The sequence below is a fragment of the Epinephelus fuscoguttatus genome, linkage group LG8 (assembly GCF_011397635.1).
Source record: "Epinephelus fuscoguttatus linkage group LG8, E.fuscoguttatus.final_Chr_v1".
NCBI lineage: Eukaryota > Metazoa > Chordata > Actinopteri > Perciformes > Serranidae > Epinephelus > Epinephelus fuscoguttatus.
Window position 1 is genome coordinate 29675977 of NC_064759.1, and position 13350 is coordinate 29689326.

The 13350-nt window shown below is 39.7% G+C and overlaps 1 protein-coding gene across 1 annotated transcript in view; it reads right to left on the reverse strand.

The window, feature by feature from the left end:
* Positions 1-232: 232 nt before the first annotated feature.
* Positions 233-13350, reverse strand: part of LOC125893502 (RNA-binding motif, single-stranded-interacting protein 3-like) — a 103424-nt gene continuing 90306 nt past the window's right edge. The window contains exons 10-13 of the mRNA XM_049584215.1: positions 7473-7589; positions 7014-7100; positions 5273-5397; positions 233-2822 (exon numbers count right to left, since the gene is read on the reverse strand). Of these exons, the coding sequence (XP_049440172.1) occupies positions 2819-2822; positions 5273-5397; positions 7014-7100; positions 7473-7589 (333 nt within the window). The 3' untranslated portion in view covers positions 233-2818. The remainder of the gene's footprint in view (positions 2823-5272; positions 5398-7013; positions 7101-7472; positions 7590-13350) is intronic.

Below are 13350 nucleotides of genomic sequence, written 5' to 3' on the forward strand. Positions count from 1 at the left end.
CCACACCTGTTTAAATCTAATTGCCTCTGTTTTATCTGTGTCAACTGAGCAACTGTAAATTCTCCGGAGACTTGTTAAAATCACACACACACACACACACACACACACACATGCACGCACACACGGAAGCAACTCTTCCTCCAATAACCTCTCATCCCCTCACTCGTACGGTGTACAAGAGCGCACTCTTGTGGCACTGCGCTCTACCTGCAGACAAGATGAGCACCTACTGTTTGAAACATTTCTTTTTTTTTATTGAAAGATTTGTCTAAAAAGAAAACAAAAAGAAAAGAGACATTTTGAAACTACAGCAATATCCACTGGTTCTACAGACACTCTCAGAATCACAATTTGAAAGACATGGGAGGCATGTGACCAAGCAAATAAAAAAATAGCATCATCAAAGTTATTTCTGTTGCATCTTCTTTTACACACCTGTACAAAAAACAGATCTCATAAATATTCTTTTTGTTCTCGCTTACTCTACTTTCTCTCTTCTTTCAAATAATTTATTTTTTTTTCCCATAGAGGTTTGTATCTGCTTGATTTTGGTTGAACCACGCCTTTTCTGTGTGTCCGTCTGTTCCTCACGTCTCCATTAGCTTCTTTTCATTGGTGAAGGCGGGTCAGGTAGGTGGGGCTTCAAGGGTGTGACCTCTGGGCCAGTGTCAGCAAGTTAAAGTCTGTTAGTGTTTTTGTTCTCAACTGATGCCCTTTTATTACAAATACAATAGTGAAGATTCCTATTCGTTGATTTCACCTATTGAAGATGAGAGTATTCTCGTATTTCAGTGTGTTTTTTCGAGGGCTGCACGCAGGAACACGTCTGTTCTCTCAAGACTTGTGGGAAGTTTTTACGCATCCAAGTCATGGATAACAATTAACTGTCGTGATCTTGGCTTCAAATTGCTGGAGGTGTACCTCGTCCACACCTACCCAACACAAGCCTGCCTCAGTCCCCAATAATGAAAAGTGTTTAGCAGCTCACACATCATAATCAATTTTTAAAAAAGACAAAAAAAAAAAACGGCAACACATAAAGAAAAACAAAACATCTCTCCTAGTCCTTGTAGAATATACAGAAGCTGAAATGATTTTGTTTAACAGAAATGCCCTTTCCTCTAACAGAGATCATTGCTTGCTCACATTTTAAATGGCTTGTGTTTGGCAAGACAGCGGCGTAAAACAGTTTGTCTTATGGACTGAGACTATGCGTTTCAAAATGAAAGCATTTAAGCTGTTGTGATGAGGATTTCAGATTGGTCAACGCAGCCTGAAGAAGGTGGAGTACACACCAATTTTCCACAGGACATAATGCGTTTTCAGCCTCTTTATCACCGAACTGAGCATACCAACTTCCCAATAACATACCTACCTCCTCCACTCTCTCCGTATCACACAGGGTGTCTGGTCTCTCAACAGATGTCACAGCGCCACTACAGATCATCACCGTGTTTGATCACATGACAAACAAAACATCTCAGAGCACACTCTTCTGGTTGAGGCAGTTGTGTTAAAGACCTACTGCATGTCCTCAGTCACTGATAAAGTCATCTTGCACGCCAACAGCATGACAAGCAAGAAACATCTCAGTTTCAGAGGTGAGAAAAAATCAAGAAAAAGCAACATAAGGAAGATCTCTTCACTACCTAGTTTCTTCATCTTTGGTATAAAATATGCCACCTGCTGGCTGCTTTTGTTCAACGGTTAAGAAAGACTCAAGAAACTGTCAACAGTTTTACTAAAACTATTGCTTTTTGCACATTTAAAAATCCTAGCGGTTTTTTTTCTGCTTTTCTCAAAGTCAGAAATGTTCCTTTTTTTTTTTTACTTTTCTTTTTTTTGCAGTGAGACAAGCAAAGCAGGCAAAGCAAAAACCTTTTGAAGGTAAAAAGACTGCAATCGAAAAACAAACAAACAAAAAATACAAATGTGATGAAGAAACATAACTTTTTATCCCATGGTTAAACTTAACTGCATTTTCCAGGAAGCAGTGGATTGACCCTTCCTGCATTAAAGAAGATTTTTTTTTCTTACCATCCAACATCAGCTGCACTGCACCACATAATTTAAAATTATCTTCATACAATTACAACCTTATTTTTTTTTTCTTAAATCCTGTACAAATAGCTTTGTAGATTTCATCACAGAACTTTCCAAGAAGCTCTCAAATCATTCAACCACTCTTTTTTTTTTTTAATAATTCAACACTATGGAAACTTTTTTTCCCAAAGTTTGAGAAAATTAAGGCAATAAAGATTTACGAAAACATTGATATTCTAGAAAACTACTCAAATAATAAAAAGAATGAAAATAATGTAGCTTAATATCAAAGGAAGACAACCTGTTTTTTTTTCTCTAGACTTTGCTTCCTTTCTTTTTTTAATAAAAAAAGTCTGAAAATCTACCTGCACATTCAAATGTTCTTTTTTTTCTGTACAGCTTGTTGGTTGAGTTTAGATTTCAGCCGATGTCTTCTCTTTTTCCTTCGGAGGCAAAGTCCAGTCTCACAGTGAGAAATGATAAACTCAAAGTTGCAGACTGCGTTTGAATTCATTGTCCTCAAGTTCAGCAAACCAGCGTTTCTTTTTTTTCCTCCTCTGTCTTTTTGTTGGTTCAACCAGGTAAGAAATATAATTGATTTTTTTTTTCATTTTGTCTTTTATTTGGTGCCTGTGCACAGTGGAAGCATTCTCCCCTCAGTGTTGCCCATGTCACCTCTTTTTTTGTCCTTGTTTCATTTTGATTCCCTCCGTGTCTCCAGCGCCTCAGTGCAGTCCTTCTAAAGGCAATGCAGCAATGATTCCTACCAATCTTGTTATCTAAAGGAGACAGAAAAACAAGTCAGTGAAAAAAAAAAGGTTACTGAGGAAACTGTGGACAATGTTACCGTTCCTACAACACTCTTTGTCTGACCGCTGTGTGTGCAAAAAAAGCACCCGCAGGTTATCTATAGGAGGCAGAAAACAAGACAAATAAACACCAGGAGCAGAAGAAATGTGTTCTACAAGCAAAGGTTGACATGATTCTGTGACCAAAACAACACGGCGATTGACTTCACTACACTGTAGTCTTCTGTAGCTAAATATATACACATTATTCAACTTGATTTATTTAACTTGCAAATTACAACCTTAGCGAACACTGCTGTAGAACATTTCGAGACTGTAGGAAGGAGACAGTTTAATGAGCTCTTCCAACAATGCTATTTCCATGCTATTTCCCGCTCTCTGCCCGGTCTATTCCATGCACATACACTAAATTAAACGTCTCGAAAGGGGACCCATTATGCTTGTCTATGTTTTGTGTCTTATACATAACATTGCAATGAAGAATGTTTCTATTAAACATGGCCAAAGTTTCAAATGATGACATATGTAGAAGTAATCCCTATGAGCAAATACCTCAGGTTTTCTACCATTAGCCCCTTTTCCACCGCAGGAACTTTTCTCATGTACCCGGGATTTTGAAAAACCTCTGCGCGATTCCACCAATACTACCCAGGTAAAAAACTTTCCCTCAACCCTAAACTTTCCCTGAAAAAAGTACCTAGTAGAGGGGTAGGACTTTTTAGATTACCCGGAATTCTTGAGGGGCAGGGCTGTGTGCTGAAGATCACTGATTGGTGGAACACACACTTGCAGCGTTCCGCACTTCCTGGCACGGGCAGCCGCTGCAAACTTTATTTCATTTCTACAAGCTTCACTTTGTTTGTGTTTTGATGAAGGATGGGTACCGAAACCTGGTACTAAATTATCAAAGACCGTAGTATTGATAAGCGCCAATGGTATCGGTTCTTTTGTGCCAGCGCTGAACTGGCGAGCGGCCGCAGTGGAAACGAAGTGAAGATAACTCGAAAATGACTTGAGTTGACGGCAGCTACACTTGTTACTGTAAGTGACATTAACCCTTAGCGGGTAAGAAGCCAATAATTTATCATTACATGTGTTCAGCAGCATGAACATGTAAACACGTAGACAGTGATATTCAATATGCTCCGTCCACAGTCTCTCATCCACCGACACTAACCCTATGTCATACACAAGGACAGCACACTTGTTCAATCAAATGACAGCTTATCTTATATCTTAAAATACTTATAAACTTAGCTGCTGGCTGAGACAAACAGCCCCAACTCTCCCTATCAGCACTATGCTACCATGTTACCAGCCAATAAGCTTGTAGAGCCAAGCACAGGGCACATGTTGAATCATCTACGTCATCACACTAATTTGAATACATTTTCCGGAACTTTGAGGTGCGGTGGAAACACAAACCACACAGATTACCAGGAATTCTTTTTTCATGGCATCATACCATGTCATAACACTGGGCTACAACACATGTGCAGTGAAATCTGGTCTGCACCTGCCAAAAGACTTAATAGCTGGTGCACTATCATCGAACATGGGGATGACTGATTAGTTTCCCTCATGCTTCTGTAGTTGGCCTTGAGTTGGAATTTATTTTATATGAGAAATAAAGACATAAGTGGGAATTACAATTCTGTATTATTGAAAAGGTCCTTAATAACAGACCATAACCAAGTGCTTTCTATATGAAAACTTTCCATTGTATATCAGCCCATTTAAGCTTACCCATAAGCTGATTATTTTAGCTTAGCATAAAGACTAGAAGCAGGAGTAAACTGCTCACCTGGCTCTGAGAATAAAAAGATTACCAACACAATTACCACCTCACTTATTAACATATTATATCCTGCTGGTTTAATCTGTACAAAAGCAAATGTGTGGTTTTATTGGGGTATATGTGCAGGTCTATTACTGAGCTGTGCATAGCGAATTCCTAAAGTATGTAATTCTTCAAGCCTTAATGTGAAAATGAAAACTGAGACTGATACTACATTACCACACAAGTGGAAAAATAATCAAATTATTGTAGTGCAAGTAAATTCAAGTGCCAAATTACAAGTTATAAATCTGTTCAAATTCATTTCCTCTATGAAAAAAACTGAGGATTCTGAAACAGTCTCTCTTGAAGTTGTGTGTTGAATGAAGGTGCTGTGTATTTGTCCTAATAAATCTTCCTGTAAGAAATATTAATGGCATTTCTAAGTTATCAATGCAGTGCTGCCAACAATGGCATCCAGTTTCAACAGAAGTGTCATGACTCTTTTCATAAAATTCAAACAAATGGAAAAAAAAACCTTGACCGTGCAACTCAGGAGTATTACAGCAATAACATCACATCTCTGGACCAGCTGCACAGACAGTTTACAATACAAAGACAGACATCTATTCACAACACTCACTTAGACTGCTGGTAAGAGTAGGCTGTGGCATGATCTCCTGTATTCTCCACTGATAAAGGCTGCTGCCCACTGGCGTCCTGGGAAGAGGGGGCGGCTGTCTGTGGAGATGGGTCTGTCACCACGCCCTGACCCCAGAAACAAGTCAGATATGAAACTCGTCCAGTTAGAATGTTTATATTCAACCTTAGACAAGGGAGTTTACTGAGAACATCCAAACAGTTCAGCAATAAAAAAAAAAAAAAAAAAAAAAAAAAATCACTTCATATTGAATTAACAAAATCCTCCTTCTTATAATCTAATTTATGGAGGTCATTTTAAGAATTGAATAATAGTTCCTCAGACCTTTGGCAATATAGCACATAGATATTATCCACACATTTCAAATGCTGCTACTTGATTAAATGACTGTTATTAGTGGTTATAGCCTCATAGATATGGGTTAGCAGGGTCCTGCGACACCAACTAGTAGGCTGAGAATGCTGTAATCAGCCCATTAAATGCCCACTGCCATCAGGTGTAGCTTTGTTTGCTTTCACTTTCACCAGGTTTGATTAAGAAAAAAAACCCTCAATGGTTTGGCTTGAAATAAGTGTGCTTGTTACTAATGTAATGCTACTTAACACATGTCAGATTACGTAGTTAAAATAACTCTATGTTGACTCCTGGTGTCACATGGGACACAAACCCTAGTCTCCTGGTAAAAGCCTTTTATTTATTTGACCCATCCATCATCGCACTACCTACTGTGAAACTTCAATAAAAAGCCTAGTCCCAATAAAGGCTTAAATAAAGGTCTGTCTCAATTAGATGCCTGGTCTGGTCGCCAAGCAGTTCATTTTTATAGAAGTTCTTTGGATGTATAAAACCAGATTGTTGATACCCACTCCAGCTAACATTAGTTAGCTGTTTAGATCGCACATACAAATATAAATGATTAAACTTTTGTCAATATGGAGATGCTACATATTGTTTGCTCTGTTCATGTCAGTTTACTAAAACCAAGAGCACCAGAGAAGACTGTAATTCATTCATATCTACCAGCATAATGAAAAAACAAGTGGTGACTCCCTTCCTCTGAAGCTGTCATAAAGTCAGAATATGTATCCCAGGAAGTTATTTACATTTCTTGAGTTCGTAAGGGTCCACTGATTAAAGGAATCAAAAGTGTTTTTCATGAAAATTAATCCAAGTTATGAATATGGTTTTAGCATGATAATAGCCTGGGCTACTAATTGAAGTTTTATGGTATGTGGACTTCCTCGCTCTTTATACTAGTTTTATTTCACCTGACTTCCTCTATCACTACATGATGATAAAGGTGGCCATTTAATAGGGGGATCACGGCATTCTGAACCTACTAGTTCCTGTAGCAGACCCCTCGTTACTAATAACTATGAGGCTGGCTGATAATCACTAATAATGCCCCATTTAATCTACTGATAGCATTCAAACTGGGTTGATTATCAAGGCTTCGCTCAGTGACAATAAATAAGCGACTGACACTTAAGTCTCACATATTGTCTACAAATGCTTTGTTTTGATTTCCTGACAGCATGATCATCATAAACTACTGCTGCATTTAATAGCATCCAAATTATCTTACAGTTGCAATATGAGAGAATTATATGTGAATTACAGTGAATATAATTCAGCCCTGTGCAGCCCTATATAGGCCGCTGTATGAACTTAGTGTAATTAGTAACTATAATAAAGTCCATAAACAACTTCTTTTTGTCCTTACTTCCACTGTGATGGCAGAGGCAGGCACTGCAGTGTACTGGGGAATGTAGGTTCCTTGCATAGGAGCAGCCGCTGCAGCAGGCATGTACTGCAGAGAGAAGGAGGGGCACAGACAGTATTATGATATAGGCACAAACAATATGTCCTCTAGAAGCTCTGGATGAAAAGTACTGTCTGACATTCCCGCTGAGACGTGTGGTTTTCTGACATTTCACAATACATTACATAATAGTTTGGCTTGGTCCCAGGGTCATCGCCAACATTTCAGCAAACAGAAAAGGGCAATTTCCATGTGTGTGGCTTTGTGGTTTCGGCTGTGAGATGATTTTAATTATAGCTGATCATGGAACTCTCTACTAATTAACTATATTGAATAAACTGCAATTCCAAAGACACACACTCACACACACTCATGTGTGCAGTACAAGGTGGTTTGGAGGAGGTAAAAGCGGAGACTCACGGTGCCTGTGGTGCCCAGAGACAGGTGGTTCATCTGCTGGGTGAGAGGAGCCATTACACCGGAGGGGTGAAGAGACAAACTGGGCTCGATGGCCGTCGCTGGGGTGATCACAGCACCCTGAGGCAGGAAGGAAGAACACATGACCGGCCGAGTTATAGACATTGTTGTACAAGGTGAAAAACTGCTATATCCAGTTATTGAGTGTTATATGACAAGCAAACGACGGGATCAATGATACAAATCAAGAACACTGTTTATGAAGTCTGGCTTAACTAAAACAGTTTTATTGTACATATTTTATTATTTCTGTTATGTTTTTTTTGTTTTGTTTTTTTTTTTAAATCAAAATCAAATCAGGTTTATTGTGATTTTCCTTTTTCAGATTATAATGACTACTTTGAGTTCAGCGTTTGGGGCGCTTACTTGAACAATTAGCATGTGACAAACATACAATATATGACTCTCCATGATCTTAGCCTGTCACCCGGAACCACACTGAGCCCACCTTATGACATCATTACGGATCAAATGACAAACTGATTACATTACACCACAGAAGGCAGAATGAGAAAGCGTTTCTCTGGGATCAAGGTGCAACATACATAACGCTATATACAAGAACACAAACATCTAAGGCTTGAACGTACATTCTGCACTGAATGTTCACGGACAGCTGCCGTCAACCGGACGGGCAACTGACAGTACAACTGAGGGCCTGCATCAGTCCCCAGCAACTGGAGAGCTGAGAGCTACTCATCTTCTATTGCCAGCATCGATGAAACTGAAACTCTGGGACACTGCTGGGTCTGGAGTGAATACCTGAGGAATATCCAACTTATAACTAACTTCACTGTAGTGTGGTTGTAGTGGCTGGCTTGACTGCAGTGTTGTGGACTGGAGCGTTGAACAAGAGATTATGTTTCAGAATTGGAGTATGCATAGCCGGGGTGTTCGCCACACATGCAATCTGCGCAGTCACAAAAAGATGGGTTATACACAGACCCTTGCGGACATGTGAGGATAATGTGGATACTTGAACGCGAGAGGTATGAATTGGCCTTTACACAGCCCAATACAGTCCCTGAGCCTGTATGCTACAATGTATGGAGTGCAAGTTGACATAGTTAAAACAAAACAGCAACAGTAGTGTCAGGTCAAACTGGAATAAACTAAAGAACTGAACAGTAACTAAAAGACAAGCAAAGCCGAGGAATCCACTTCCACAATAAACCAGAAGGAGGAACCTTTTGCACCATCGCCCAGTTACTGCCCAGGCCATAAAAGGCGGTGCACATCGTCACAGGTAAAGAGCGAACAAAGATACACAGACAGCAGGCGTATATCTGTTCCCTCATCCTTTGCATCCTGCGGTGAGCCAATGCAGAGTGAGAGCATCTAAAACACCAGAGAGGCAGCCGGTAAGATGCTGAACTGTTTAATGAAGAGACTTTTGCAAGGACGTAGTTAATTTTGATTAATTGGTTGTGCTAATGCTAGCTTAGCCACGGGGTCGGATGCCCAATAACGCGTGGCTTGGTAACTGATTGTCTGTGTGCGCTGATTGCTTGTTAATCTCCCTCCTGACATTTGAAATGTGTTAAAAATGTAATGTGTAAATTGTAAATTTAAATTGGTATGTGTTGAGCACATCTTAAAAGTATTTCAATTTGACATTTAGTGAATTATGGATGTATGTTGATTATATTGGGTGTATCACAGAAGTAATTAGTAGTAGATTGGGAGAGCAATTTGAATATAACATGATTTGAAACATTTCATATCTACAGTTTCAATTCAAGCATTTATACTCATACATACTTTAATTGTAAGCATTTTTGCAATTGTGAAAGTGTAATTTTGGAATTTCACTTTAATAAAATTTGACCATAAAATTAAAGGTTAAGAAGTAATTCATGTTAAAATACATTTAATGGTAAAATACAGAAATTGAGACAATTTAAGTTAAAAACACATTAACATATACATTTAAAACAACAATAAATATTTAAAAAGTAGTGAAATTCATACTTACCTGAAACTATGCTAAAACCATTTATAGCAGTGGGTAACTTTATTTGCACTTGATTTGTAATTTAATGTAAATATAATTGGGTTTCACAATATTTAAGTGTTTATTTTCTGGTATTTTGTATACTTATTTTCTGTTGGTGATTTGCAATAGCATTTGCATTGTGTACGGACTTTAAACTTTTTCTCTGTTTTTGTGTTTCTTTGATTGAAAGGTTTTCCACCTACACATGACAAATGGCATAAAATGCTTGCACCTGAAAAATAAAAGAGGGAAAAGGAAAAGCGGCCTGGTCATTGAGTGAAATCCAGTTAAGACCTCTGGTAGACGCCTCTCTCCCTTTCAAGTGGGGATATTGCATGAAAAACACTTAAGAACTTGACAAGTAGTATGAAGGCTTAAACAAATCAGTATCAAGAAGAAACCTATTTTCATATATTACACATATTTAGTGTAATGTTTCTTGTGTTTTGCAGTAATATATATATATATATATATAACATGGAACATTACACTAAATATGTGTAATATATGTCCCAGAGTTCCAGTATGGATTTCACTCAATGACCAGGCCGCTTTTCCTTTTCCTTCTTTTATATGTATGTATATATATATATATAGATATATGTATTCTACTATACTCTTAAATATTTAAACCATGAAGTGGTATATGAAGGGATGGCAAAAAAGAGCAAGAGGGCAAATATGCATACTTCCAAAGTGTAGAATCAAAAGCAACACACAAACTAACAAGATAGACAGTTAAAAACAAACTAGATAACATGAATTATCACAGCAAAATATGCCACCTGATGTGTGTACTGCAATGGGGAAAAGGGTGCTTTTTATGCCTCTCAGTTAAATAGGTGCTTTCTAAGACATGCAGCTGGTAGAAATACATTAGTAAAAAAAAGACTTCCAACCCAGTTAAGTTTGATGACTGCAAACCGTTTGACGGCAATGCAGCCAGTCAGCCAGCTTGCCAGGCGAGGCTTGACAGAACATGCGTCTGAATGGAGCAGAAAGGCTTTTACTGTAAATCTCTTCAATGTGAAGGGCTTTGATGCCTGCTAACACCTTGATGCGCTGAGCTCTACTTTTCCAGTGCAGCTCAGCTACAGACTCAACAGCTCTGTATAGGTTTAATAGGAGAAGCCTCAACACTGTGTGCTGAAGATGCCTGGCAACATCCCTGCAGAGATAAACACTGTTCATTTGTGATAGCTGTTTAAACTGCACTTCCCATGAGCACTGACGGCATCAGTGGACATGTGTCAGCACCGCTCCAAAAAGCAGTCAGCACTTCTGTAGCTGCATGTTGAGACAGGATGTTAGAAGAACACAAGTATTAAATCTAGGTATTTTAGGCACCGGCCCAGCTTACGGCAGTCGTCTTAACGGCTCTGTCTCTGTATTGTTCCACGCGAGGGCTCGCAACAACACAAGCACACATAGGTAAACACACACACGGTGATGAAAGTTCTGGCTGTGTGAAGCATTCTGTCTCAGAAGCGCATACGGTCTTTCAGAGTTGCTCACAGTTGCAAATCGGTATGTGAAGGTCCTTATTCCTGAAAGAAACACACACGCACACACACACTACAGACAGGGATTGGTGAGTGCTCTTCCTTCTGACTGCTGTCTTCATAGGGAGATCTGTTTGAGGAACACAGCCGCCTGACTACCAGAAATGCTACGTCAACACTGTCCTCAACATCACAAGTGAATGAGTGGCACTTTTCCCGCACACACACACACACACACACACACACACGCTCCCACTTACACAAACAGAGAAGCATCCACACACAGATGCATCAACAGATCTACCCACAAACAGGCAAGAAGCTTTGGCAGAAGCAGGTAGATTTAGCAGCCAGAATCTAGCTAATACCCAAGCTTCTCATCCATCTATATAATACGTTCTCTCGTTTAATGATTTCTCATCCTCCTCTTTCTCTCACTTCATCCAATCTTGCAGCAGGCCTCCACGCAGAGAGAAAGCTGCATAAAGCAAAAAAAAAAGAAAAAAAGAAAAAAAGAAACCCACAATGACTAATTGTCTGCTCTGATTTACAGCTGTATGAGTGTTAAACTTGCTATCTCTGCGTGTCTGCACACAGACACTATGCATTACCCGGCGTGTGATGAGTGCGTAATTATATGTGGTAGAGCATGTGTTATGTGTTAATGTTTTCATGTATCAGACATTATTTTTCTTCCTGGGGTAAGCAATAAATGAGCACGCAAGACAGACAGTTATCTTTCCCCCTGAGGGCAGGAGAGAGAAAAATACAAGATCTGCTTCAACTTTGAACTCCCTCCTCTCTTCCTCTCCTCCCGTCTTCTCTTGCTGTCATTTTTCCAGTAGACAAGTGAAGCTGACTAGCAGAATGCTGCAGGCACCGTGCAGCATCAAATACACAGTATTAGTGATAATGACGCCCGTTTATCGAGAAAACAGCTAACTGCTGCTGGTGTGTGTGTGTGTGCCTGCAAAAGGATGTGAACAGGCGTTATTTGTTCTCTCTCGGGTGGTGCAGTCTGAAAAGCAGATGTTTGTATTATTCGACAAAATGATTTTTCATGCTGCAACTACACCCTCATTTAAATCAAACAAGATTTTACCACATAAAGCTAAAAGTCAGGTTTTACTGGGTTGCAAACTCCAGACAAGCCCCCACATGTATGCATAAGCTCTGCACACTGCACCCAAAGGATCCCAGCATAAAAAAAAACAGGAAACAAACCAAGTATTGTGCACTATATTTGCAGGCTCAGATATGTACTGATGTGTGCTTTCTTCCAACACATTCTTCGCCCCCTTTGTCTGCCCAAATGGGTTTAACACAGCAATTTAACTCAGGAAGATCTGAAATCCCAATTCTTTGGATGTCTCATTACAACGCTCCCCAATAAGCCGCCTTTCCTTCTCTTTCTTGCCATGCATGGTTAGGGTAATGCATTCATTTCCTGTAGGGGGATTTGTGAGTAATTATGCACAAAGACATCCTCTCACTAATTAAGATGTAAAGACAGGGAGTTCAAGTAATCTGGGCATTCCACCAAGGCTCGGAAACACACAGTCCTTAAGGCACTTCACAGTGTGTATAAGGTATGCATGCGTCTGAATTAATTTCAGAGCGCATACCTATGTCTGTGTCTGTGTGTAAACGCAGTGGTGGGATGCATGTATGTGTGCCTTCTTTATTCCTGGGAACTGGTACTGTTTTTAATTCCCTTTAACCTTTTAATTAGATGCATTCATTTCTTTAATAGGTGTGTCTACAATGTGTCAGTGAAAGTATTTTGAATTTGTCGGTGATACCGATAGCAAACCCTCCCAAAACCTCCAACTGTGTGACGGACTGTTGACTGAGTGTTTAGCAGAGGCGTGCTCGCGTGCATCAACCTAAATGTGTCAATGAGCACACCCCATTAATCGAAGTTACCAGTCATTAACTGAGGCACAGCAGTGAGGAAGCCTCTGCTGCCATAGGAACAGAATTAAGCCGCTGTTTCTCTCTCTCAGTCTCCCTCCCTGACGCAGCTTTAATTTGCCAAGCTTTTCTGTATCCAGGAAATACAATGACTAGCCTTCGCCTTTGTTGTCTAACAGGGATTTTGACTATGCGGAGACAAGGCTGGGGAACAGGGCGCGCACAGCCCAGACATGCTTTTGCAGCAGTTGTTTTCTTTTCTTTGTTCTCGATTTATTCTTTGTAATCCCTTCTTTCCTCTCCTTTCCCTGCGCCTGCCTCTCTCCCCTGTCCTCTCTCTGTCAAACGCACGCACTCCTCTTATTTATTTATTTCTCTTCCTCCTCCCATCCCTTAGTCTCTCTTCTCC